Source organism: Scomber japonicus, chromosome 11 (assembly GCF_027409825.1).
Source record: "Scomber japonicus isolate fScoJap1 chromosome 11, fScoJap1.pri, whole genome shotgun sequence".
Lineage (NCBI taxonomy): Eukaryota > Metazoa > Chordata > Actinopteri > Scombriformes > Scombridae > Scomber > Scomber japonicus.
The window spans coordinates 1,009,486-1,036,399 of NC_070588.1; the positions used below are offsets into that span (position 1 = coordinate 1,009,486).

General features: G+C 45.4%; 1 protein-coding gene across 1 annotated transcript in view; it reads right to left on the reverse strand.

Moving 5' to 3' along the window:
- Positions 1–837: 837 nt before the first annotated feature.
- The window catches only part of ttn.2 (titin, tandem duplicate 2), a 267,045-nt gene continuing 240,968 nt past the window's right edge, over positions 838–26,914 (reverse strand). Inside the window, 35 exon segments of the mRNA XM_053329075.1 lie at positions 838–2,174; positions 2,317–2,616; positions 2,760–3,555; positions 3,682–4,384; positions 4,421–8,681; positions 8,818–9,028; positions 9,162–9,544; positions 9,643–9,948; positions 10,079–10,654; positions 10,921–11,220; positions 11,415–11,720; positions 11,844–12,159; positions 12,261–12,529; positions 12,665–12,967; positions 13,115–13,417; positions 14,010–14,309; positions 14,525–14,815; positions 14,914–15,507; positions 15,672–15,953; positions 16,727–17,029; positions 17,232–17,395; positions 17,505–17,646; positions 18,141–18,440; positions 18,561–18,851; positions 19,222–19,533; positions 19,772–20,074; positions 20,221–21,952; positions 22,233–22,567; positions 22,780–23,079; positions 23,189–23,476; positions 23,588–23,881; positions 24,108–25,871; positions 26,067–26,366; positions 26,499–26,649; positions 26,737–26,888. Of these exon segments, the coding sequence (XP_053185050.1) occupies positions 1,882–2,174; positions 2,317–2,616; positions 2,760–3,555; positions 3,682–4,384; positions 4,421–8,681; positions 8,818–9,028; positions 9,162–9,544; positions 9,643–9,948; positions 10,079–10,654; positions 10,921–11,220; positions 11,415–11,720; positions 11,844–12,159; positions 12,261–12,529; positions 12,665–12,967; positions 13,115–13,417; positions 14,010–14,309; positions 14,525–14,815; positions 14,914–15,507; positions 15,672–15,953; positions 16,727–17,029; positions 17,232–17,395; positions 17,505–17,646; positions 18,141–18,440; positions 18,561–18,851; positions 19,222–19,533; positions 19,772–20,074; positions 20,221–21,952; positions 22,233–22,567; positions 22,780–23,079; positions 23,189–23,476; positions 23,588–23,881; positions 24,108–25,871; positions 26,067–26,366; positions 26,499–26,649; positions 26,737–26,888 (18,224 nt within the window). The 3' untranslated portion in view covers positions 838–1,881.

The following is a 26,914-nucleotide window of genomic DNA, read 5'->3' on the forward strand; positions in this document are numbered from 1 at the left end:
CATTTAGAAACTGAAATCTGATAAATAGGATTTAAACCAGCTTAATCCATGCTAATGTGTTTCCTATAAACTGCTCTATTTTTTCTTTGACCCATTTATCATTGTTACCTATATAAGCCCTCCATGGAATTACATTCACAAGCATTTCAGCAATGCAGTCGGTCTACAGTCTAACAGATGGTACGTTGCATTATTTGCAGTCTGATTGTGGAATTAAAAGTGATCTAAAGCAGCAGGAACACCAGCTGCAGCCGGAGCTCTGGTTCATTGCTCGGTTAGCTGAAGTGTACAGCTAGCCAACCAGATGAAGCTGAGCCACCTGTCACTCAAAGCAGACACGTCGGTTCTGTCCAGTCACAAACACCAAGTACTGTCCAATTCTTTATCTGAAATCTCTCTGTCTCATTCAGTTCATATTTATTCACATTTAAAGGTGCATTCTGTTTAATTTGTAAAAATGATGTCCAACCAACTGGTCTCAATTTCCATAAAGCCTTCTCAGTATATCCAAATATTGATCCAACTCACACAACTTTATTTTAAAGATTCCCAACATTTCCAAAGTCAGGTTGAATTTTGGGGAGAAATGTAAGTATGACACACTGGGCCGCTTGAAAATGTAAAGTCAGTCATACAAAACTGCTGTGTATTTAATTCAGTGCTTGACATTAAATAGTGTCAATGAAGATATATGTAATATATATTCTATGGGATATTATGTATACATGGCATTCATATCAGGTCTATCATTAACAGTGTGGAAACGTGTCTGATTTTCCAAATGAAACCGAGGAACAGAAAGCAAACAGACACAAATAAGAACAGAGACATCCTGTAGTGCTGATAATCATGCTTTATTAAATCAATAATGGAGAAAAACTCAAGGAGGCTGCGAAAACAATCAATGCTACAACTCTAACTTCAATCAAATCAAAGCGCGGGGCGACACGCAGGACCACACATCATTCCGTCCTTGTCAGACGCAGTGGTGGTTGTCTTTCCATCTGCGGTACGTCTGCTTGGCGGTGCCCAGCTTGACTGACAGGTGTACTTCTAAAAACTAACACACAAACACACTGCAGACCTCCAAGAGACAGCTCTGCCTCTGCAAACAAGCACAGGAAGGACTCATTTGATTGGCCAGGTTGATGGTACTACCGAAAAGAGCCCGAGCAAGTGGTCGTTTGCCAGAAACAGAGCACAAAACAAGAAAAAAACATTGTGCTCAGGAAGTGCAGGCCGCTCGCACTGTGAGCATGTCATCGAAATGGTAGTATGACATAATCAGTCAGAGCACGAGGTCCAGTCGTCCTGCTTACATGAGGGTTATGCAAACAGCACTCAGGATCTCACACTCTTATTACAATGCAACAGCACCACTCTTTTTCTCCAGCAGTGCATTCATAGTTTTGTCTGATTGAGTTAACGTCAACAGGGAGCCTCTCTACCTGTTGAGGCAATCTTAAGACTTCAACTTATTGTTGAGGCACATAGTTTAGTTTCTCAGTTTGACAGGGTATTCGTTCCAAGTGAAACTTTCTCCTGTTAAAACACATTTAGTTTCATTTTGTTTCAGTTAATATTGTCATAAATAACAATGCATACATTTCCCATAACCGTTAAATTCGGCTATATACATTATGTACATGTCACAGAAAAATGGATCAAAAATCCTAAGTCATAGTTATCCAATATGGCACATTTTATAACAACTTTAGACTTTAGTCTAGTTTGGCATAAATTAATGTCAAGATTGGTACAAAAATAGTTCATATTTACAAGAACAGAAATCCAGATCTTTATCAAGTATATTATTTTGCTCAATTAATAAATTAAAAGGCATGGGGAAAAGGGGAAGATTGGAAGATAACATTTTAGTTTTTACACTGATCGAATACTAATGTGAACAGTTGCTGTGTCGGATCCTAGCTCATTGGACAGTTTGAGAGTGTAGGTTCCAGCGTCTTCCACCTTCACACCAGTGATGATGAGGGTGGTTAGGTCCTCCGTGGTCTCGATATGGAAGCGGCCACCAGCAGTCACCTCAATGGTTTTGCCACCGCAGGACCACTCAATGTGTTTGGCGTCCCCGGAGAACGCGCAGGCCACTGTCAGGACTTTACCTGGCTCGATGCTGATGTCCTCCGGCAAAGCCTCAATCCTGGGAGCAGAACCTGGAAATTGGAAAGAGGCACAGAACATTTACATCAATGCACAAAGGAATGGAAATGGATATTTTGACTTTCATTTTAATCTGTAAACATTTGATTGAGATTAAAATATTTTATAAAGATTAGATTTCTATCTTACCTATACCTATCGCTCGCATGGAGGATCCTTCCATATGGGAGGCCATCTCTGCGAGGCTACTGGAACTCATGGCAAATGACTCAGAAGTGGAGGACATGCTTGACATGGACATGGTCTCAAACTTCATCTCAGCTGCCATGCTGCTGAAAGAGCTTGACTCCATCATGGATGACATCATTGCCTGCTGGGCTGAGGAGGAGGAGGAGGAGAAGGAGGATGACTCCTCCATGGCGTGGACTTCTTTCTTCATCATCATGGATGAGCTCATGGATGATGATGACTCCTTGTGACTCATCATCATTGATCCTTTTGAGGCTAGTAGGGAAACAGTACACGTGTAAATGTTTAGACTGACTTCCAAGTAGATATGGCAGAATTGTGCATAGAAATATAATAAAATGATCATGTAATTGCAGTAAATCTGTTTGGCCTAAATAGTAGTTTCTCACCTTTAAGTGCCAGTTGCTGCTCACGGTAGGCAGTGACCTTCATGTATATGGACTGGAACGCCTGTCCAGTGAAGGAGAAGGAGGATTTTGAGACTCCTCCATCTGATGTCATTTCACAGGTGTACTCTCCCTTGTCGCTGTCTGTCAGGTCATGGATTAGGAGGCTGCAGGAGCCCTCAGAGTACTTCATCTCAAAGCGGCTACTCTGTGAAAGCCTCCTCCCGTTAACATACCACACCACCTCCCTGACGCTGCTCTCACACACACAGGACATCCTCACCGAACCTTCGCAGGCTTCTGCCTTTAGCTGACTCATGACCTTTGGAGGTTTCGGGGTTGGGGATTTGACAGTGAGTGGAGACACAACCCTCTTAGGGGACATGATGGGAGGAGGGGACTTCATCCTAGGAGGTGATTTGATTCCCTCTGGCTCAGGGGACTTCAAGCCCCTTGGTGACTTGATGCCAAATGGTTCTGGAGACTTGAAGCCTCTTGGTGTTTTGATACCAGCAGGTTCTGGGGATTTCAAACCTCTTGGTGTTCTGATTCCTGCAGGTTCTGGAGATTTGACACCACGAGGTGATTTTATTCCCTCAGGTTCAGGTGACTTCACCCTGTCTGCGGACTTGAATGGTGGTGGTGACTTGAGTCTGGGTTCAGGGGATTTTATGCCTTTGGGTGATTTGATTCCCTCGGGTTCAGGAGATTTGATGCTCCGAGTCGGTGATTTTACTCTGGGTGCTGGAGAAGGTGCAGCTGGCTCAGGAGACTTGACGCTCCTAGGGGATTTGATTCCCTCCGGCTCAGGAGACTTCACACTTGGTGTAGGTGACTTTATACTTGGAGCAGGAGAAGTTACACTTGGTTCAGGGGACTTCACACTTGGAGTTGGTGATTTAATTGAAGGCTCAGGGGACTTTACACTTGGAGTTGGTGATTTAATTGAAGGCTCAGGGGACTTGACACTTGGAGTTGGTGATTTAATTGAAGGCTCAGGGGACTTGATGCTTGGTTCTGGTGACTTTATACTGGGGACTGGGGAGGTAACCGAGGGAGCAGGTGATGTCACAGAAGGCTCTGGTGACTTTACACTGGGAGTGGGTGATTTTACAGATGGTTCAGGGGACTTGACAGCCTTGACCTCCTCTTTGGGAGCTGGTCTGCGGATGGTCAAAGTGAAGTGAGCCTCCTGTCTGCCTGCTGAGTTTTCTACCACCACTGTATAATTGCCCTCATCAGCGGATGTCACAGAGATCTCCAGACTGGACTTGTACTGAGTGGTGGTGACTTGGATACGGTGAGAGGAGACAATGGTTGTGCTCTCATGCATCCATGTTACAGTGGGTGAAGGCTCTCCATCAATATCACAGGAGAATCTGGCAGTCTCTCCCTCTTCAACAGTCACAGACTGGGGCTTGGTGAGGATTCTGGCAGCAAGCGAAGGCTTCACCTTGTGGACAGAAACGTCTTCAGTAATAGCAGCAGAAGACGACGTCTGTTTACCAGTAGATGTTGTGTGCTTGCCAGTCAGAGACAACTTCCCGGAAGAGTAGGACGAAGCAGATGACAGGTAATCAGCCGAGGCAAACTTGATAGATGAGTCATACCTCTCAGCGGAGGAGTACCTCTCAGCGGAGGAGTACCTCTCAGCGGAAGAGTACCTCTCTGAGGAGGCACCATATCTTTCACGTGTGACAACCTCATGTGTCTCAGTTAGCTTGGACTTGCTCTCTTCTACCTCAAAGTGGGTCTTGGAAGCATAGCCAGCTTTGAAGTGGCTGAGGTGATAGTGGTCAATGCGAGTGACTTCAGGGACATAAGCTTTGGGAACTTCCTCATCCCTGCGGCGAGAGGAGAAGGTGGTATACCCACCACCTGACACATCCAAGGTGGCATAGTCAGAAGCCTCTCCCTTGGAGTTGGAACATACACAGCGGTATGTGCCACTGTCCTCCTCCTGGCAGTCCAGAATAGTGATGGACAGAACACCACTCATGTTGGTAAAGACATATTTCTCACTGCTTTCAAAGATTTCAGTTCCATTGTGGAGCCATTTCACCTCAGCCTCTGGCTTGGTTTGGATGTTCAGGGTGAATTTGGTGTCTTGGCCAATTGGTATGCGGTGGGAGCGCATCCTGACAGTCACACGAGGAGCATGATCCAGGCTGAAAGGTGTCTGACTAACCACCTGATATTTCCTCTCAGACTTTAGAGCTGCCTTTCTGGCCTCATAGCGAGACATGATGTCAAATCGGGCAGATCGCTCAAACCTGGACGAGGAGCGTGATGTCCTCTCAACTGACCTAATGGGGCTGGGAGAGCGGGGGCGTGTTCTCTCTGGGGTGGGGGACCTCCTCTCCACAATCTCGCCCTCCACTTCGACATGAGTCCTGGCACGCGGTGGTCTGATCAGCTCTGACACTGGACGCATCAGTTCGATGTATGTGGGAGACAGTGATCTCCTCCTCCTCATAAACTGGGAAATTGTGCGTTTCTTCTTTGTCTCAGTAACCTCAACAGCCTCATGCCTGATTTCTTGCCTCCTCTCTTCATGTTCTGCAGCATGCCGTACAATGCGGACAGGGCTACCGGCAGGGGATGCAGAAAAGCCAAGTTCCAATTCATCCTCCAGCATCATTTTCTCCTCTTCCGTTCTCCTCATGGAAAGATAGTCATCCATAGGCATCAGCAGCTCTTCATCACTCAGGTCTCCCAGAGACCTTCTCCTTGATCTGAAGGAGACCTCAGATTCAGGAGAGGGTGAACGGCGGGCGGGTCTGACAGTCTCCAGATCATCCAAAGTGTGTTTTGGAATACGCCACCTTGGCCTGTACTGGTCAGTGATTCTAGGGAGGGGCACGACATAGAACTGCTCCCACCTGGACAGTCGGATCCGTCTCTGTCTCTTCTGCACAATCCTCTCCATTCTCTCTGGAATATCATACTGGTCTCTCAGCTTCCTGTACCACTTCATGTCAGATAGAGGCACAAACTGTTTAATAGCTTTGTCCTCATCCAGATTTTTGGGATCGTGAACCACACGCTCTGGGATCTCATAGGGCATGAAGATTCTCCTCTCTTCTTCCAGTTTCTTGGTCTCAGACTTCTCCACTGTGATGTCAAACTCACCCTCAACATTTTTGGTGCTTACAGCAGGTTTGTACATCTCTGCAGCAAATTTCAGTGCCTCTTGGGCTGTTGGGTTGAGAGGTACAGCGTCCTCTCTGGCAGCAATTTGCTGAGCCATCTTGTTGGTCTTCTCAATTTGTTTCTGGACATGTCTGTATTTCTCCTCCTCATTCTTGTACTCTCTCCTTGTGTAAGTAAGGCGGTCCACCTTCAGTGTAGCCTGGCAGCTTGCAGAGCCAGAAGAATTGGTTGCAGTCACTTTGTACACACCAGAGTCCTCAAGCAGAGTCTCTCTGATGTGCAGAACATGGTAGTCAACATCCTCTTCTATGACTACAACCTTGGGACCAAACTGTAGTGGATGGCCGTCCTTCTCCCATTTCAGAGTAGGAGTAGGGATTCCTGACACTCTGAGCTCGAAGCGGACACTATGTCCCTCGACACACTCAACATTAGCCAGCAGACGTTTGAACATGGGCCTCATTGTTTCTTCCATCACAGGGTGGGGTGTCACTGTGAGACGGGCCGTGCAGCTGTCTTCTCCAAACTTGTTATGGGCCATGACGGTGTATTCAGCATCATCGCTCATGTCTAGATTGTGAATCATTAGCTGATAAAGACCCTTGTCACTGGTGAATGTGTACTTGCTGTCATCATCGCCTGGCTTTATTCTCTCTCCATTCTTCAGCCATGTTACATGAGGTTCAGGGTGCACAGTAATAGTGACACCGTAGCGCACATCTTCACCAATATAGGCAGTGCGATTGTATAGAGGCAAAGTGAACTCTGGTGGCCTCTGAAGGAGTTTAGTCCTGTCAACCCTCTTCCTCAGTTTCTTGATGGAGCGGCTGACATAGTACTCCCTGATGCTCCTCACAGTCTCGACAAAGAGCTCTCCGTAAGCACTGTCCTCTCCATCATCACTCACCACCTTACATCTGTACACACCATTGTCACTATCTTCAATATCCTTTACATACATGCTTGCAAAACCATTGCTGTAAGTAATCTCATACTTGGGACTTGGATGTAACTGACGGTTACCGAAGTACCATGACACCTGTGTACTCTTGTCATAGTTGGTGATGCGACAAGTGAATCTGACATGGCCACCTTCCTCAGCTGAGCCATGCATGACTGGACCAGCACGCAGACCATGGTACTCAGTTCCAATCTTCACTTTACCCACAGCCAATCCTCTCTGATTCTTGAAGGCACCACCGTAGGCCACACGAGCTGCTGATACAATAGTGTCTGCCCTCTTAACCAGAGTCTGGTAGTACCTTCTGTGTCTCAGTGTCCTAATGATCTTGGTGCTAACATGCTCAATCTTCATCTTCAGCCATGGGTGTTCCAGAGCCTCATCGGCTGTCATGCGGAGCCTCCTGTCCTTGATTAGAAGTCTGTCCACAAAGTCCATAGCCTCCAGGCTGATGTCATTAAATGCTTCACTGTCAAAGACATACTCACAGTTGGAGATGTTCTCAATCATCTTTGTAGTGGACTCTGCAGCAAATGGATTGAGGCCACTGAGCAAGACATAGGCCAACACACCAACAGACCACATATCAGTGGCTGTTGTGACCAAGTCATGGCGATGGACCTCAGGAGCACAGTACTCTGGAGCTGAAAACAGCATTCTAATATTTTCTCCTGGTACCAGCAGTCTGGCCTGGCCCATTTCGATAATCTTTATGACGGTGCTTCTCCGAGTGGTGTAGACAATGTTGTCGGGGCGGATTTCAAAGTGGCCAAAGTTGTGGCTATGCAAGAACTTGAGTGAAGAGCAGACTTGTCTTAGGTAGCGGACAATCTCCTGCTCTGTGAGCTCAAAGTGGCTGGTGCCAAGGCGCTCGAATATGTCAACTCCAGAGATGAACTCAAAGATCAGGATAATCTCCTCCATGCTTTCAAAGTATTCATGTAGGTAGATGATATTCTTGTGCCTTGCTATGTTGAGAGCCTCAATTTCCCTGAGAACATACTCACGGTCAGTTCCTTTTACCTTGATAAATTTGGCCATGAAGGTCTTTTTGGTGGCAATCTCCGTACAACGGTGGACCACTCCAAACTGGCAGCGAGCAAGCTCCTCAGAGATAATGTACTTGGAGGACAGCTCCTTAACTTTATAGAATAGAGCCTCCTCCTTGGTGATCTCTCTGGCCTCATCCACTTCCTCATCATAGTTCCTGATCACAGACTTATCCTCCTTTGTGGTGATGGGTTCAGTTGGCTTACAAGGAGGGCTCAAGCCAAACTCGTTCTCAGCAATGACTCGGAATTGGTATTTGGTCTTTCCAAATATGTTGATGATGGTAAAGCTGCAGTCAGTTGTATGGCCAGCACGGATCCACCTGTCTGCACTGGTGGGACATTTCTCTACAATATAGCCAATGATGTTGCTTCCGCCATCACTAGCAGGAGGCTCCCAAGTCAGAGTGATAGAGTCTCGAGCAATGTCACTGACTTTGAGTCCCTGTGGAGCTTCCGGAATGTCAGCCACGTCCACCTCAATGGTTTGTTTGTCCATTCCGAACCTGTTCTTGGCAGTGATGATGTAGTAGCCATTATCTTTCCTCTGCACTCCCTTCTGGAAGACCAGGGAAGTGAAAGACCGTGTGGTGATGACCTGGTGATGAGGAGAGTTGGAGAGGATCTCCTGACCCTTCTGCCATATGACTGCTGGTTCAGGTTTGCCAGTGATGGGGATCTTGATGGTGATGTGATCACCACGTACAGCGTGGACTGCTCCCATTCCCTGGAGCTCCTTGGGCAAGTGAATCTTAGCAGGAACTGGAATAAGAAATTACATGAAAACATTAGCTCAATAGTTATGAATATTCCTATATAAAGACTGCACCAACAGCAGGTATCATTCAGTGGATTATAGGAAACATGAAGGCAAGTCTTTTTCAATGCCAAATTTTACCTTCCACTTCCAGTTTGGCAGTTGTGGAGACGGATCCTTCAGAGTTAGTCGCTCTGAATTGGTAGACTGCAGCATCACCTTCGTCAGCAGCAGTGATGATCAGCTGGTAATAGCCTCCCTTGAATTCTTGGGCTTTGATCTTGGTTCCATCTGCCATGATCTCCTTTCCATCGCGATACCATTTTACCGCAGGCATGGGATATCCTACCACCTTGACATAAGAAATATAACAAAATTGTATCATTTAGATTTGTACAGAAACAATGACTTCCTGGAAAAAATACTTTTGTATAAACACAATGTATATTCTTGGAAGCAAACAATATGAAGTGTAGATAAAACACCTTAGTGACGAAGGTGGCATTGGCATGGTATTTGACAGTCATGTCCCTGATCTCCTCCCTGAAGACAGGTGGCCGAGGTGCCTGGTCAGACTTAGGGATGACGGCCTCAGAGATTTCACTCCAGTCACTCTCACCACCCATGTTCTCACACTTTACACGGAACTCATACTCGAAGCCCTCGATCAAGCCTGTGACCTCAAATTTGGTCTCTACAATCTTCTTAGTAGTCACTGACATCCACTTGTTCTGCTTCTTCTCACGTTTCTCCAGGTAGTAGTTGGTGATTTTAGCTCCACCATCACTGCTTGGAGGCTTCCAGCAAACATTGCAGGAGTTGTTGGTAGAACTGACGATAAGAGGCTGCTGTGGGATGCCAGGTTTTTCTGAGAAAAAAAACAGGGAATGTTATTGTAATGCTCTTCTTGTTTGTGATTTATCTATAGAAGCCAAAAAGTGGCAAACAAAATCTGAAATGACCTACCGAATGGACTCTTTACGATGACCACAGAGGGGATCTCCAGTGACTCGCTGACTCCATACTGGTTCTGTGCAGAGACTCGGAAGTAGTAGCCAGCGCTCTCTATCAGGTTGGGGACACGGCAGGTGGTGCTTGAGACAGAGGAGGACACCAGTTGCCACAGCTCACCTTCTTTGGCCATACGTTTCTCCACAATATAGTTGGTGATCATGGAACCTCCGTCGTCCTTGGGAGGCTTCCAGCTGATGACCATTGAGCTCTTTAGCAGGGCGTCAACAACCACAGGGCCCTCAGGAATGCATGGCTTATCTGGATAAACAAAAAAAGGAATATATATCATTCTAGGATCAAGGAAGAATTATCTGTTGGTTGAAACTAACAGATAAAAATGGATCTATTTATCCATCTATAGATAATTTGGAAATTAACATTACATTACCTTGAATTTCAACCCGCAAAACAGTGTCAATAGTTCCAAATGAGTTGCTCAGCTGCACCTTGTAGCGGCCAGCATTGGTCTTTCTCTGGACATTCCTCACCACCAGGTGAGTGTAGCTTTCTGTGTTTTCAATGACCACATTCTCAGATGCGTTCAAAGGCTTCTTGCCATAGAACCACATTATCTGTGGAATGGGGCGGCCAATGTAGACGACGTGGAGGCGGAGGCTGGTGCCAGCACCGGCAAAGTACTTCTCCTTCAGTGGGAAGCCAGGGTGGAACTGGGGTGCTGCCTGCAGGCGCAGTTTGCCGCTTGTCTCAATCTCTCCAGCTTCATTGATGGCCCTACAGGTGTACGTGCCCTCATCTTCCTGTTCGTCGGTTAGGATGCTGAGTGAGTGGTTGCGGCCATCTGAACTCATCTTGTACTTGCGGCTCTGGATCAACTCCTTGCCGTAGCGGTACCACTTGATCTCAGGCAGAGGTCGGCCGATGATGCCGCAGGTCAGAGTGCCAGACTCGCCAAGCTTGGTTGTTACATCCTCAATCTCTTCCTTCAAAGCTGGAGCCTCACCAACTGCAGAAACATAGGCAAAGTTTGATTTAAGTCACAGCTTAAATCATAATGTATGTAATGTATGCAGATATGCAAAAAAACAACCCAGTAAATAAAATTGAACTTTGATATAGTGTTAAGCTTTTTACAATCTGGGTCACACTCTAACTAGCAGGGAGTTATTTTGCTGTGAACAAATTCATTGAACACACACTTTGATTCAGCTGAATTAAATTAGCTGCAAACCATCAATGTTAGTGTTACAGGGACACTCTGCAGTAACTCACCGCTCAGTTTGGTTTTGATGCCCATGGGCGTGCGGCGAGGTCTGCTGAGTCCTGTTTCATTCTCAGCAAAGATTCTGAACTCATACTCTGTGGCCTCAATGAGGCCGCCCATGGTAAACTGACGGTCCTTGGAGCGCTCCTTGTTGCATTTCTTCCAGGAACTTTCTCCAGCCTGCCTAAACTCAATCCAGTACCCCAAGATCTCTTTGCCGCCATCGAGCTCAGGCCGGAGCCAACGGATGGTAATGCAGTCTTTGGTGATGGAGATTATGTCAATCTCTCCTGGTTGGCTAGGTTTGTCTGCAAAAAGAGAGATGAAGGAAAATTATTATTTGTGGAGAAACTAGCAAAATCCAACCACATCTCCAGTTCTATGATCCCTCAAGGTTACTTAAGCTTCATTGTATTTTATCTTAAATGTCTGGTGCCTCATCTACTATTTTTACTACTTAGTATTACAAATTTATTTTGGCAATTATATAAACTTAACTCACCAAATGGATCTTTGCAGACCAAAGATTCGGAAGTGGGGCCAGGCTCACTCTGTCCAATGTCGTTCTGAGCCACAATTCTGAACATGTACTCTGCATCGGGGATGAGGCCAGTGACATTGTACATGGTGGTGGTGATGTGGGTTTTGTTGTGGCGAACCCACTTTTCTGTCGATATCTCCCTCCTCTCCACATAGTATCCTGTAACACGGGAGCCTCCATCATCCCGTGGCCGGGCCCAGGACAGAGACACAGTGGTCTTGGTCACATCCATAATCTCTGGTGGATTGCTGGGAGGTTCTGGTGGGCCTAAAGGTGAAATACATTGTTGTTTGCAACACATATTTGGCAGTAACAGTATGTACAAGATGTGTCTGTTTGTGTTTGGACATGGCAACACTGCGATGAATCAAAGGTAGCATCAATACTTACATAGTGGTGTCTTTGGTGTGACAGACTCTTCAGACTTGAGAGATCTGCTGACGCCGAACTGATTCTCAGCAAAGACCCTGAAGTGGTATTGAATATTCTCCTTCAGACCCTTCACCACCAGGGAGTTCTCTGTGACCCGGGCATTCACTGTGTACCAGGCAGCCTTGGGGACTTCCCGCCTCTCCAAGATGTATCCCATGATGTCGGAGCCACCATCATCTGATGGAGGTCTCCAGCTGACACGGACTGATCTAGCCTGAATGTCATCAAACTCCAGAGGGCCTTCTGGGGCATCAGGACGACCAATCACCCTCACCTAGAGTAAAGTGACATACAGAAAGTCAGAATTACCAAATGTATTCATAAAGTGTAATAAAAAATTATATGCCAACGAAAACTGACAGAGGAGCTGCTCACCTTGATGTAGACAGCCTTCCTGCCACATTTGTTCTCCATCACCAGATCGTAGGTACCAGTGTCATCTTTGTGTGCCTCTTTGATGACAAGCTCAGTGATGTCATCATAGGTCGCGATCATGGCCCGGTGGGAGATGTCACGGCCGTCCTTGGTCCACTTACATGTAGGAATGGGTTTACCTTTGATGGGCACAGACAGGCAGATGACTCCACCCTGCCGCACCACGTAGCCCTCCTCGTATTTAGCGTCAAGCTCGTAATCAGGATAATCTGATGGAGAAACAGTATAAATTTAGGTTAGTTAGATTCCCCCATATTATTACAGATTGAATGGATTTAAATTCAATGAGTAAATATATGATGTGTATGTAACTGTATGTAAAGATTTGAAATGTGTTCTCCTACCAAGCATCTCCTGGACTTTAACCACTCCAGGAATCTCGGCTGGTTCTCCAGCACCGCCAGCATTGCAAGCAATGACTCTGAACTTGTACTCAGCACCCTGGGGCATGTGTGTGAGGATGTACTCGCACATCTTGGTGGGTGTAGTATTGCACAGGGTCCACTCCACCTGGTCTACCTTCTGCATCTCGATCAGGTAACCAGTGATGATGGAGCCACCTTCTTCTTCAGGAGGCAGCCAGGCCAGAGACACCGAAGTCCTGGTGGAATCTGTGACTCTGGGTTCAAGTGGAGGACCTGGGGGCTCTGCTCAACAACACAGAGACATCTGGTGAATATACTGACCCAAAGATTAATGTTAAATAACTATATTTTGCACTCCTTTACCAGCATGTAAAAATACATTTCAATTAGTCTTATATAGGACAACAGATTGTCTTTTGAGTCACATACCGATGGGATCCATGGCAACAGTGACGGCAGAGCTCTCACTAGGTTTGCCAGCTCCTCTGGAGTTGATGGCTGTGATGCGGAATTCGTACTCCAGACCCTCAATCAGGCCAGAGGCACGGTATCTGGTCATGGTGACAGGGTTCTTATTGATCCTCAGCCACCTGTCAGAACTGGCCTCCTTACGATCGATGACGTAGCCAGCAATTGTGGAGCCACCGTCGTCCTCTGGTGGGTGCCAGGTCAGGGTCATGCCTTCATGGGTGACGTCAAACACCTCTGGTGTGCTTGGAGGTCCAGGGATGGCTACACAGGTAAAACACAGATCGATTAATATATTAATTACAGAGAATGTAGAAGAGTACAAATTTACCAGGCAATGGAGCAGAATATTAGTATTCACCCCACAAATGCATAAAGGGGGTTATTGATTCATTATATGTTATTTATGATTAGTATTAGTGCCTTACTGTTGGAGATATACAATAAATCTAAATCTTGTCTCAAAAGACGATCTGTCTCATGACAACTAAGCATTGATTATAGTTCACGATGCAGATGCAGAAGAAGGGACAAGGGAAAAAGAGAATGGAGGCTAAAACTAACAGCTGACCTCATGTTCATTTTGTTGATGAACATCATGACTAAATATGTTTGTCAATTACCTTTTTTCCGCATTACTAAGATGAGACAATGATGAGATGGCACTGATCAGGGTATGTATGTAGTTGATATAGTGTTGTTATGTGGTTGCTATGGTAGATGCAAGGCTATAACTATGTTTAGGGTGGCTGCAAAAGTGTTCTGAGACTAGAATATTATTAAGTGGTTGGTAGTAATTTTTTTGGGAGCAATAAAAAATGTTAAGGCAAGATGGTTTAACAGGATGAAAACTCACTCTTGGCGCTCTTGCACTCCACCACCTCGGACTGCAGGAAGCCACCGATGCCGAAGCGGTTCATGGCAGCGACACGGAACACATACTCTGTTCCCTCAGTGAGTCTGGTGAACTTGAAACAGGGCCGTGTCACTGACTCTGAGACAGTGCTCCAGCCGGGTCGGTGGGCTTCTCGCTGTTCCACCACGTAGCCACCGACATTGGCACCTCCATCCTTCTCCGGAGGTTCCCAGCTGGTTGTCACAGACACACCATCAACCTCCTCAATCTTCATTGGGCCAACTGGTATACCGGGTTTGTCTGGATAAACACAAGCAGAAGGTTGGAATTTTTAAGTCCTTTCGCATTAATCTGCAATGAGCTAAATCTGTTAAAAATGCAACAAAATATCTAAAATCTTCACATAAGACATTGTTTTTGATGTTAAATATTTTCTTCAGGATCTTATTCAGTACACTTGGCATTCTAATTAATGATATCTGTACACAACTATTGTGTATACCATGTCTGCTTACCTAGGATGATAACCTTGATGACCTCAGTTGCCGTTCCAATTGCATTTTTCACCTCCACCGTGTAGTCTCCTGTGTCATTGATGGTGGTCTCACGGATGACGAGATGGGTGTATTTGCCATTGCTGTCAATTTTGATGCGGTCCAAGCTGTCTTTCAGCTTGACACCACCGAAGAACCAGGAGCAGATGGGCTGTGGTTGGGCCTTGATGGGGATGTTGAGGTCGATGGGTTTGCCACGGTGCACATGTACGATCTTCTGAGGGATGCCAGTTACGTCAATCTTGGGCATCACTAGAATAAACAGGAGAGATGATGTTGAGTTGTCAAGTGAAAATGTGTGGAGTCTTTTCATTATATTTCTGTGTGCAAGTGTTTTAATGCTGTCTTACCCTTGATGTCCTGGATGGTGACAGGAGTAACAGTGTCCACGGGCTCACTGGCTCCCCTGCTGTTGGTGGCTCGGATCCTGAACAGGTACTGATCATTCTCTACCAAGGACTGGATAGTTTGCTTGGAAGCAGAGGCCTTGGCAGTTGCCACGGCGCTCCACCTGTCTGTACCCACCTTACAGGCTTCTATGGCATAGCCATTCAACTTGCTGCCACCATCGTGCAATGGCTTCTCCCACTGCAGTGTGACAGACGATTTGGTGACATCAACGACATGGAAGTTCAGAGGCACTGATGGCACCTCGCACACAAGCACAGCCTCAGATGTCTCGCAGGGCTCGCCAACACCGTAAATGTTCTCTGGCAGAACTCTGAAGAAGTAGTGCATGCCTTCCTCCAAGCCAGTGATCCTGAACAGAGTCTTCCTGCACTCAGTTGTGACAGTTTTGTATGACTTCATGTTGGCATCACGCTTCTCTATGATGTAGTTACTGACATGAGCACCACCATCAATACTTGGGACATCCCAGGTGATGACGACAGACTCCTTGGTGTAGTCCTTCAACTTCACAGAACCTGGAGGACCAGGAGTATCTGCAGGAGAGGAGTGGAGGAAGAGGGGAAATCAGTTTGTGTTTACATGTTCTGACGAAAATGAAACCAGGACTGCAAAACGGATGTGTCTGGACAAAGAACGGCACAAATAAAACAATGACTCAGCTTGGCATATTTGTTATCTGTGGAAGCCTTGGACCTACCATAGACTTTAACCAGGATGGTGATGGTCTTCTTGCCAGATGGGTTTTCAGCCTCCAAAACGTATTTTCCGGCATCGTACCGGTTTACATTCTCCACAATCAGCATGGTGTAGCTGTCGGTGGTCTCGATATAGCCACGGCTCTGCAGCTCCACGCCTTTCTTCCTCCAGGCCACCACAGGTGTTGGCCGGCCATTGACAGTCACAAACAGCCGCAGGGTTCCTCCGGCACGCAGACACACTGTCTTCTTCAAGTCCTCGTCCAGTTCCAAGTCGGGCATTTCTGAAAGGGTATGGCAAAGTGAAAGAGTCAAATGCAATATACCAACCATTCAAATCTTCCAAATCTTAAAATGAACTCTAACCTCCACATTTCACATCGTTGTAAGATCTCAAACTCAAAAGTATAAAATCAACTAATAGAAAATGGATTTCAGTGTCATATAATAATGTCTGACCAAGTTTTATTTATTGTCACTTGATGTGCAAAATATAATTGTAATTTTAAAAACAAGTATTATCCGATTATATATATGTTTATATATACAGTACCAGTCAAAAGTGTGGACAAACTTTCCCATTCACATCAGTGAGAAAGTGTGTCCAAACTTTAGACAGGTACTGTATATATATGTGTGTGTATACATATATATATATAATATGTGCACAAACACACACACACACACACACACACACACACACACATATATATATATATATGTTAGTGGCAAATCATGATAAAAGTTATCCCAAGGCACTTTTCACATAGATTCGGTTTAGACTATATTCTCCATATCAATCTTAAATCAAATATCAAGATTACCTTAAAGACTAAAACCATGTTTCTTTAATAAATACCTTTATTTTTGAAAATTATATAAAATTATGTAAAATGGTAAAATGCACTTAATACATCTGATCAAAAACAAAATTACATGACTATTAGTAAAATAGATTAACTGAAGTCATTGACAATGTTTCTGGAACTGGCATTTATATGATACTGTCCCTGATAATTAAATTGTCCCAGATGAAAATCTGATAGTGTCGACTCACCAATTCTCTCCAGTGGTTCAACCTCAGCGCTCGGTTCGCTGAACTCTCCAGTCCCGTTATTGTTGATGGCTGCCACCCTGAAACTGTACTTCTTATTGGCTGCCAGTCCAGTAGCCACATACTCATTGGTTTTGAGAGCCTTGGTGGTGCCGCGGTACCACTGTTCGATGCCCTCCTCCAGGATATCGACCACGTAGCCAGTGACATCAGAGCCACCATCATACATAGGCCTGGTCCAGGTCATACTGATGCTGTGCTTTGTGGTGTCTGTGATGCGAGGCATTGATGGAGGAGCTGGGGTGTCTGGGGGAAGACAGATATATGTTTTAATATATTGTGTAAGTGCTTGTTCAATGGTATTCCATCATCATTTTTCCAAGATGAAGCCTGATATTTGATTTTTTGGAAACTTAGGCATCTCCATTCCGTTTTAAAATAAAAGGCTTTGGGTTTGAACACTCCACAGCGCAGAATTTCAAAGCCTGAAAAAATAGTTATCTCTTACATGTGGGGTCTTTGCAGAGGATGTAGGGTGATGCATCGCTTGGACGGCTGTCCCCAGCTGCATTGACGGCTGTCACTCTGAACTGGTATTCGCTTCCCTCCAGAAGACCTGTGATCTTCAGACGGGTGTCATAGATGGTGTAGGTCCTATTCACTCTGGTCCATCTGGTCCAGGGAGAGAAAGGGATACATTAAAAGAGAGCAACATAAGAGCATTATTTCACAAAATGAAAACAAAAATGTGTCCACTTGGTGATTCCGGAGTGGTTCCAACCTGGTGCTACTCTTCTCTCGTTTTTCAACGATGTAGTTTTTGATTTCACTGCCTCCGTCGCTCTCGGGCTTCAGCCATTCGATGATGACATGCTCTTTACCCACTGCTGTGGCCTCTGGTGTTCCCGGCGGGGATGTGATTGCTGAGATAAAGACAGGCCAGGTCAGAGTCAGAGAAACAAAACTACATCTTACTACCCTTACTAGCCTTACCCAATACTAGACCCAATGCAGAACACATAATAGGATAGGGGGAAATAAACTATTCAAATTGTTGTAATAGTGTATTGGAGTATTATTTTAAAACTTTTTAATTAACAAGAAAAAATCTGAAAATACTGAGACATTTACTTAACTGTCTCAATTTCTTTTTTAAATAAACAAAAAATCACATAAATCCAAAATTTGAAAAAAAGTCAAGCTAAACACAGAAGATGAAGAGTCATGTGCCACATGTCCTCTGCATGCCAAGATTAGACATTCTGTAGTTTTACCTGCATGTTTCCACTATGCTGAAAAAATACCTCCTGGGCTTAAATAAAAATTATAAAGCCATAAAAAAACATTTTTAAATGACAGATGGTTGTCAAACTACCACCATGATGTAAAGCTATCATCAACACAGGCTGCATCTTACTGTAGGCATTCCTGGCAATGACAGGGTCGGACTCCAGAGGAACTCCGGGTCCAAACTTGTTGACTCCTCGGACTCTGAAGATGTACTCGTTGTTCTTGATCAGCCTGGAGCTGACGCATGACAGCGTCTTGCACTCTGTCTCCATGATGACCCAGTTTAGACGGCTGGTCTCGCGCCGCTCCACAATGTAGTGTGTGACGATGTCTCCACCATCCTCCAGAGGGATCTTCCAGGACACTGAACACTTCTCTTCTGTCACTCTGCTGATCGTGATCTTATCAGCCGGAGCCCCAGGAGTGTCTGAGAGACAGAAACCGAAATTTAGATAGATAGATAACTAGTTGAATATTTAATTCCTCTAACATTTCAGTTTTTGAAGTATGAAAAGACAATTTCAGCATTGACATCTTGCCTACTGACCCAGCACTTTAACATTGACGGAGGCTGTCTTGACTCCGCTGGCATTTTTGACTGTCAGGTTGTATCTGCCTGTGTCATAACGATCACAGTTCTTGATGACAACCATGGCTCTGGTAGCAGTGTAGGTCAGTGAGTGTTTTTCTCCAAGCTCCAGAATCTTGTCGCCCTTTGCCCAGTATACCGTGGGTTCAGGTTTACCGCCCACAGCGCCATCCAGGACAAGGTCAGAGCCAGCATTGACAATGACCGTCTCGCTCGTCAATTTGTAGTCCAATTCCGCTTTGGGAGGAGCTAAATCAAGAAAAGAGACATTTAATTTCTTCCTTCATCATTTCAGGGTTCATGAAAAACAACGTAAATGAAAAATATATTCACATGCTTATTGTGAAAAAGCTCTATGTTCAACACCAAAAATAAATATATAGATAGTACTTGTTTTAAATCATTTTACGTCAGTCACATGTATTAAACAACAAATTTTGCTCTAAATATTTTAGCAATTATTAAATGTTTATAATATTGTAATGTTAGCTACTGTTTTCATAAAAGAAAAATGGAAAAATAAAGTGCCTTTAAAGGGAAATTTTAAAGTTCAAGCTTTTCAGTGAGTGGAATAAAATTAGAATTAAAAACAGAATTCCTCATTATTTCTTCAACTCACAAAATTCATCTTTGCATGTGACTGGTCCAGTGGACTCGGATGGTGCACTGTGAACACCAGCGGCATTCTTGGCAATGATGTGATACTCAAAGGTGTCTCCTTCTCCCAGGTTGGTAACGGTGAAGTAGTTCTCTGATATGGTGGTGTAATTGCACTTGAGCCAGCGGTTGTCATCCCATTCGTCTGTGCTGTAGACTTTCCTCTCTACCACATAACCAACAATCTTGCTGCCGCCATCATTGAAAGGCACAGTCCAGCACAAGGACACAGAGGAGCGTGTGATGTCTGTCACCTCAGGTTTACCAGGAGGATCTGAGCAGGGAGGGGGAGGAGTTTATTTTAACAGAGTTAATCTTTTTTCCTTATCTTTAAGGCTTTCATTTTCTGTTTTTTTTTTACTGCGTTGTCATTTTTTCACAAGTGTTATAAACAGTAGATATCTCTACCAATAGTTTTTGTTGATTAAATGTCTGCTCATGGTGATTAACCTATCACTGATTAGTTAACATAATACATTTTTGTACTTCCAAAGACATTAAGGTTTCCTCACCGACAGGATTGAGTGCTAGTACGGGTCTAGAGGCCTCGCTGGCCTTGCTGAGTCCGGCGATGTTCATGGCATAAACCCTAAACTGGTACTCCAGGCCCTCGATCAGGCTGGACACCTTGTAGTGGCACTCCAGACAGGGGAGCTTATTCTCCCTCACCCAGAGGATCGTGTTCCTCTCCTTCTTCTCAATCCAATAGCCCGTCACCTGGCTACCACCATCGGCATATGGCACGTCCCATTTGATGCTGATGACGTTGGCGGACACATATACCACATCTGGACGAGTAGGAGGACTTGGAGCAACTGTGGAGATTAATTGGAGAGAGGGATCGCTAAATTGATCTAATCTTCAATTACCAAACACATTTATCTTTGACATAATCTATAAGTGTAAAAGCAGGACAATGTAGACTTTAATTTTTTTTTTTTTGTGCGTGAACAATACTTACTAAATGGATGTTCAATGACAACAGCAGTTGACTCAACAGACTTGCTGACACCAAACTTGTTTTCAGCACACACTCTGAAAGTGTACTCCATATACTTGGTAAGATGGGTCACTTTGATGGTGGTTCTCTTCACACTGGAGTTGACTACTTGCCAGGATGCAGAGCCAGACTCTCGTTTTTCCACAATGTAGTTGGTGATGTCAGTGCCACCATCATCAGCTGGCTCGGACCAGGACAAGGTGCAGGACTCTGATGAGACTCCAGAAATTTCAACAGGGCCAGTGGGAGGGCTTGGTCTACCCACCACAACCACGGTCACTGTGAATGTCTTCACTCCAGCAGCGTTCTCCAGAGTCATGTAGTACTTGCCACTGTCGCTTCTCTTGCTGTCTTTCACAACTAGAGTGGTTCTCTCCTTCGTGGTCTTAATAGAAACTCTGTCATTCTCCTTCAGCTTCATCTCCTCCAACTTCCAGCCGACTTTGGGAGCAGGCCTTCCACTGATTGGGATGTCAATGGTGAAGGTGTTTGAGAGCTTGCAGGTGATGAGCTGGTTGGTAATGCTGCTGAGGTCGGCTGTGGGCTCAATGCGAGGCTCCTTGATGACCACAGAGCCGAATGTGCCCTGAGGTTCACTGATTCCAGCATCATTCTTGGCCTTGACTCTGAAATCATACTCTGTGTTCTCAATCAGACCCTCCACCAGCATCTTTTGAGACTTGGTTTCTCCGCTGACAAACCAGCGGTCGGTGCCTTTGGCTCTGAATTCAACAATGTAGCCTCTGATACGGCTTCCTCCATCATGCTCAGGCTTCAACCACACCAGGGAGGCTGTGGAGTTGGTGGTGTCAACAACATCCAGTCTCTTGGGTGGTGCAGGTTCTTCTGTGGCAATGATGGGCTCCGTCATTTCATGAGGCTCTCCCTGGCCATACTGGTTAACAGCAATCACTCTGAACAGATATGGCACACCAATATCCAGACCAGTTACCCTGATCATCTGACGAGAGCACTTGGTGCTGACTTCCTGCCAGGCCAAGCGGCTAGCCTCTCGTTTGTCAACAATATAGTGGTGAATCCTGGCCCCACCATCATTAGTGGGTGCATCCCACATTAATGACAAAGCTCCACGGGTAACATCTTTGAAGGTGATATCTCCTGGAGGTCCAGGCGTGTCTAGCACTTTGACAGTGAATGTGATGGACTTGCGCCCGCTGTTGTTCTCCAGGGACAGGGTATATTTGCCAGCCTCATACCTAGTGCAGTTCTCGATGGTCAGAGTAGAGAAAGAATCTGTGGTGTTGATGTCGGCCATGACAGGCAGCTCGCTGTCTACTTTGGTCCAGGTGGCAAGAGGAGCTGGTTTGCCACAGAAGGCAATGTGGAGGGTGACGCTGCCACCATTTTTCACAATGTGAGTCTGCTTGAAGTTGGCATCAATGTCGATCTCAGGAGATGTAAGTCTGTCCAGAGCCTGGACAGCATTAGGCAACACTGAGGTCTCGCCCTCGCCAGATCCATTCACTGCACTGACCCTGAACTTGTAGAGTTCTCCAGGCACTAGGCCCTTGGCAGTGTATCTGGTGTCGATACAAATCTGGTTGTTTACTCTGTGCCACTCTTCAAGGCTGGCCTTGCACATATCAATATTATAGCCGATGATCTGCATGCCGCCATCAAAGACTGGCTTGGTCCATTCCAGGGTGACTGAAGATTTGGTAGAGTCAAGCACCTGATATACATAAAAAGAAAGAGCATAGATTAAAAAACAGCTCCTCTAAAAACCTGGTATTACCATCAATACTGATTATTCAGAATAGTTTTTCAATAATTTATATATCTGCCAATATATATAACATGTCTTTGTCATTCTTTTGGGATTTCTTCTTCTGTTCCTTGTGAAGAAAGAATGAACACATATTGAACGTGACCTGAACCTCAGCACTGTTTTAGAAGAATAGTTTACATAAATACTTCTGGCTCGATTGTATGTGGTGTTCCTAAGAACTGACCTTGACCATTGAGGGGGCACTGGGAGCACTGGTTGGCTCTCTGCATTTGAAGAGCCTGGAGGTACTGCTAGCTGATCCAACACCAGCACCATTTTCAGCCATGACACGGAATTCATACTCATTGCCCTCAGTGAGGTTGGTGACACGGTGCCTTAGCTCTGTGATGGGCCTCTTAGCAGAAACCTTCACCCAGCGCAGACTCTTCTTTTCTCTTCTTTCCAGGATGTAGTGTCTGATCTCATGGCCTCCATCTGACCGTGGCCTGGTCCAACATAGAGTGATGCTGTTTCCGGTCACATGAGTGGCGTCAGGGGTACCAGGGGCATCAGGCACAGCTGAGCAAGGGAGTAGAAAACACATTTAGTTACACAAGTAATTTTTTTTAGTTATGAGCTACATTGAATTACATTTCTGTCAATTTAAATCTGTTAGGTGTAATAATTAAACTGTTGAAAACAGGTTGGGGAGACGTGAAGGGCCGATGTGGTAATAAGATAAGTTTGGTAGGTATGTCGGTCATTCACTACCTACCAAGTTATTTACTTACTGTATTGCATTTGTGCAATGATAGGAATGGAGTCCAGGGGTTTGCCAACTCCAAACTTGTTTACAGCAGAGATTCTGAACTGGTACTCATTGCCCTTGATAAGGTTGGTGGCGTTGAAAGAGCAGGCTTCGCACTTGGAGTTGACCATGGCCCAGGAGATCCTGGATGTCTCCCTCTTCTCCACCACATAGTGGATGATGGCAGCACAACCATCATTCTCAGGAGGGTTCCACCACACGGTGCACTTCTCAGCTGTGATGCCCGTGAAACGAATGGGACCCTCAACAGGCCCAGGGGTATCTGAAAGGAAACATAGCGTAGATACATTTATTCAAGAAGTGACAAAGATATTGTGCATTATTATTGGTGAGTGGCAGGCATTTCAACATAACCAATAGGATTTACTGACCTTGTACTCTAACATTGACATCAGCTTTCTTAGCACCAGAACTGTTCCTGGCTTCAACCGTGTAGATGCCACGGTGGTTCCTGTTTGCATCACGGATAAACAGGCTGCTAGTGCCAATGTCAGTGGTAACCTCAATGTCAATCATGGTCCTCTTGTCAATCTCTTTGCCATCCTTGTACCAGACAACCTGGGGGACAGGGCGTCCGGTTATGCTGCAGCTGAGGTTGACGTTCTCTCCAGCCTTCAGGGAGAGTATCTGATCTGCAGACCATTCGATCTCAGGAGCAACTTAAAATACACAGAGCAAATATATGAGCAATCAGCAAATTCATATTGATCTGAGAAAATTTAAATGTTAACCAGTTCGTCTATACAGTGTTAGACGGTGAGAATACGTACTGCTCTCATCCTTGGTCATAATGTGTCCAGAGGAATTAGATGGTGGACTGACTGTGGCTACAGCATTCCTTGCGATAACTCTGAACTCATATCTTTCCCCAGGGAACAGACCGGTCACCGTAAACTGCGTCTCACTAATATCAATGAAGTTGCACCGTAGCCATTTGCCTCTGCCTTGGCGCCTCTCAACACTGTAGGCCACAATCTTGCTGCCTCCATCCCTCTTGGGTATGTCCCATTTTAGGGTGACGGAGTCTCTTGTCACATCGATGCAGACAGGTGTGCCAGGTGGGTCTAAGTGAAAAGAGATGGAAGCAATTAATCTATAATGTTTGTCAAAATCTTGATGGAAAGGAGCCGGCTAAAGACATCCTTGACACATCTCTACACAAGTTGAGCAGAAATAACACTGATATCCATCTTTATATCTGGTAGCAAACAAGGATTTCTCAAAAAGTTGGACTGTCAATTTGAGGGCAAATATAATACTTAACACAGACATATTGAAATGTGTACTCACCAACAGGGGAGATAGCGAGAGCGTGCTTGCTCTGTTCGCTAACAGAGCTGAGTCCAGCATTGTTCTCAGCATAGACTCTGAAGGAGTACTCCAGACCCTCAATGAGACCAATGATCCTATACTCTCTGTTGGAGATGATGGTGGAGTTCACTTTCTGCCACAGAAGACTGTTCCTGTCCTTCTTCTCTACATGGTAGCCCAGAATGGGAGATCCTCCATCAAAGTCTGGAGCCTCCCACTTAATGGTCATACCATCACTGGTGATATTGTAAGCCACAGGCTTTGATGGAGGTCCTGGAGGATTGTACTGGTGCTGGGCGACAATTTCTGAGGAGTTGAGTGGTTCACTGACTCCGAACTTGTTCTCTGCACGGACTCTAAACTGGTACGCTGTTCCCTTGACCAAGTTGGGAATCTTGAAGGTTGTCCTTACAACACTGGAGCAAACCATCTTCCAGTTGGCATGGGAAGTCTCACGCTTCTCTACACTGTAGCAAGTGATCTCACCACCTCCATCATCCTTGGGCTCGTCCCAGGAGATAACAACATTCTGAGCTTTAATCTCATCAAAGCGTATGGGACCAACAGGCACAGAGGGGGGTCCCTGAGTGATGACATTAATGTCAAAGTAGTTCTTGATGACCCTGTTGTCCAGAACCAAGGTGTACTGTCCGGCGTGCTCCTTCATGGCTCCTCTAACTGTGACTGCAGTCTTGTTGTCAGTGGTCCTAAAGCGAACCTTATCACTCTCCTTCAAAGGCAAATTATCCTTCAGCCAGCTGATTGCAGGCTTTGGTTTACCTTTGAAGGGCAGCTCAATGTGGATGTTTTGACCAATACGAACAGCCAATCCATTAAGATAGTCAGTTAGACTGGCCTCAGGTGGTATGATGAAGTCCATTACTGTAATTGGACCAATCTGGGAGAAGTCACTTCTACCCTTCTCATTCTGGGCAAAGACTCTGAAGTCCATTACAGTGTTCTCCTTTAGTCCTGTCACCTCACAGCTGCACCGTTTGCATGTTGCGCCCAAAGTCCAGGTTGGGTCTTCCTCGGTTCTCTTTTCAATTATGTAGTCATTGATGTGACTGCCACCATCGTGGTCAGGTCTGGTCCATTGCAGAGTAACAGAGGTCTTTGTGGAGTCCTCCATCACCAGGTTTTTAACAGCTCCAGGAGTCTCCGTGGCTCTAACAGGATCAGTGGTCTCGCAAGTATCGCCGACACCATATTCATTTTCAGCTGACACACGGAAGAAGTAAGCCACATTCTCCTCCAGGTCTGACACCTTGTAACTTGTGTTGGCACACTCATCAGTAATCACTTGGTAAGCCTTCATGGTGGAGGCCTTTTTCTCCACAATGTATTTAGTGACAGGGGATCCGCCGTCGATTAGAGGAGCCTCCCAGCTGAGTGTCAACTTTCCTCTTGTCACATTCTTTATCATCATTTTCTGACAGGTAGAAGGACTGTCCAGAACCTTCAAGGAAACTGTAATAATCTTGGATTCTCCCACACCATTCTCAATCTCCAGCAAGTACTTTCCGCAGTCATCACGGGTGACCTTGGGAATAATAAGGGTAGTGGCACGCTCAGTGCTTGTAATGGCGTAGCGATTGTCACCCGCTATGTTACGGTCTCCACGGCGCCAGGTGACGTTGGGTGTGGGGCGTCCCTTCAGGGGAATAAATACCTCCACATCACGGCCAGCTCTGGCTGTGTACTGAGTCGTCATAGGAACGTCCAAGTCCAAATCAGCCTCCTCTGTTGGAAAGAAGTATAACCCAAACAAAAATAAAATAATTAATGGTTCATAATTTGGAGCTAAACAAAATAGCGACTTGCTACAATGAACACCAGTCATATTTATTATCAATATGTTTATCTTTATCATAAAACAGATATAGACAGTATAAGGTCATGTGAAAGTACATAGAAGGTGTTTATGTAAATACACACCCAGGATATCTTTGGCTTGCACAGGCTGGTACATCTTGATGTCTTCTCCTTTGCCCTTGCAGTTGACAGCATAGACTCGGAAGAAGTAGTAATTTCCAGGTTTGAGATGTGGCACCACATACTCACAGGCTTTGACCTGTGGGTTGATAGTCACCCATTCTCTTTCCTCTGTGTTCATTTGGTCCAAAATGTAGTGTGTGATCTTACTGCCACCATCATAGACAGGCTTCTCCCAGCCGAGGGTGATTGATGTCTTTGTGGAGTCGACTACATGTAGCTTGGATGGCTCACCAGGCAGATCTGCAAATGACAAAAGTACACAAAACGTCAGCAACTAGTAATTAAATGAGAGAATATTTTCATGAATTAAATCCTACGAGAAAAGTTCTAAAAGGCTGTCATGGTGATGTTGAGTGGAAGTTTAAAGCATACCAATGGGGTCATAGGCATTGTAGAGCTCAGAGGGCTCAGAGTAGTTTCCTGCTCCAGCCTTGTTGACAGCACAGACTCTGTACTGGTATTCATTGTTCTCCACAAGGTTGGTGACCTTCTGTCTGGTGTCTCTAATAGTGCCCTTCACCACCTGAAAAAGAAAGGGATGTTATGTTTCAACATACTAGTCATTAATTTCTCTGTTTTCATATATCATCAGAGGTGTCTGAGAACCAACCTTGAACCACTGTAGACTTCTCTTTTCCCTCTTCTCCAGGTAGTAGCCATCAATGTCACTGCCTCCATCCAATGCTGGTCTTTCCCAGATCACTGTCATGGTGGATTTAGTTATCATGGTAACTTGAGGCTTCGATGGCTCACTGGGAGGAACTGTGAAAAGTCAGAATGATCAGGTT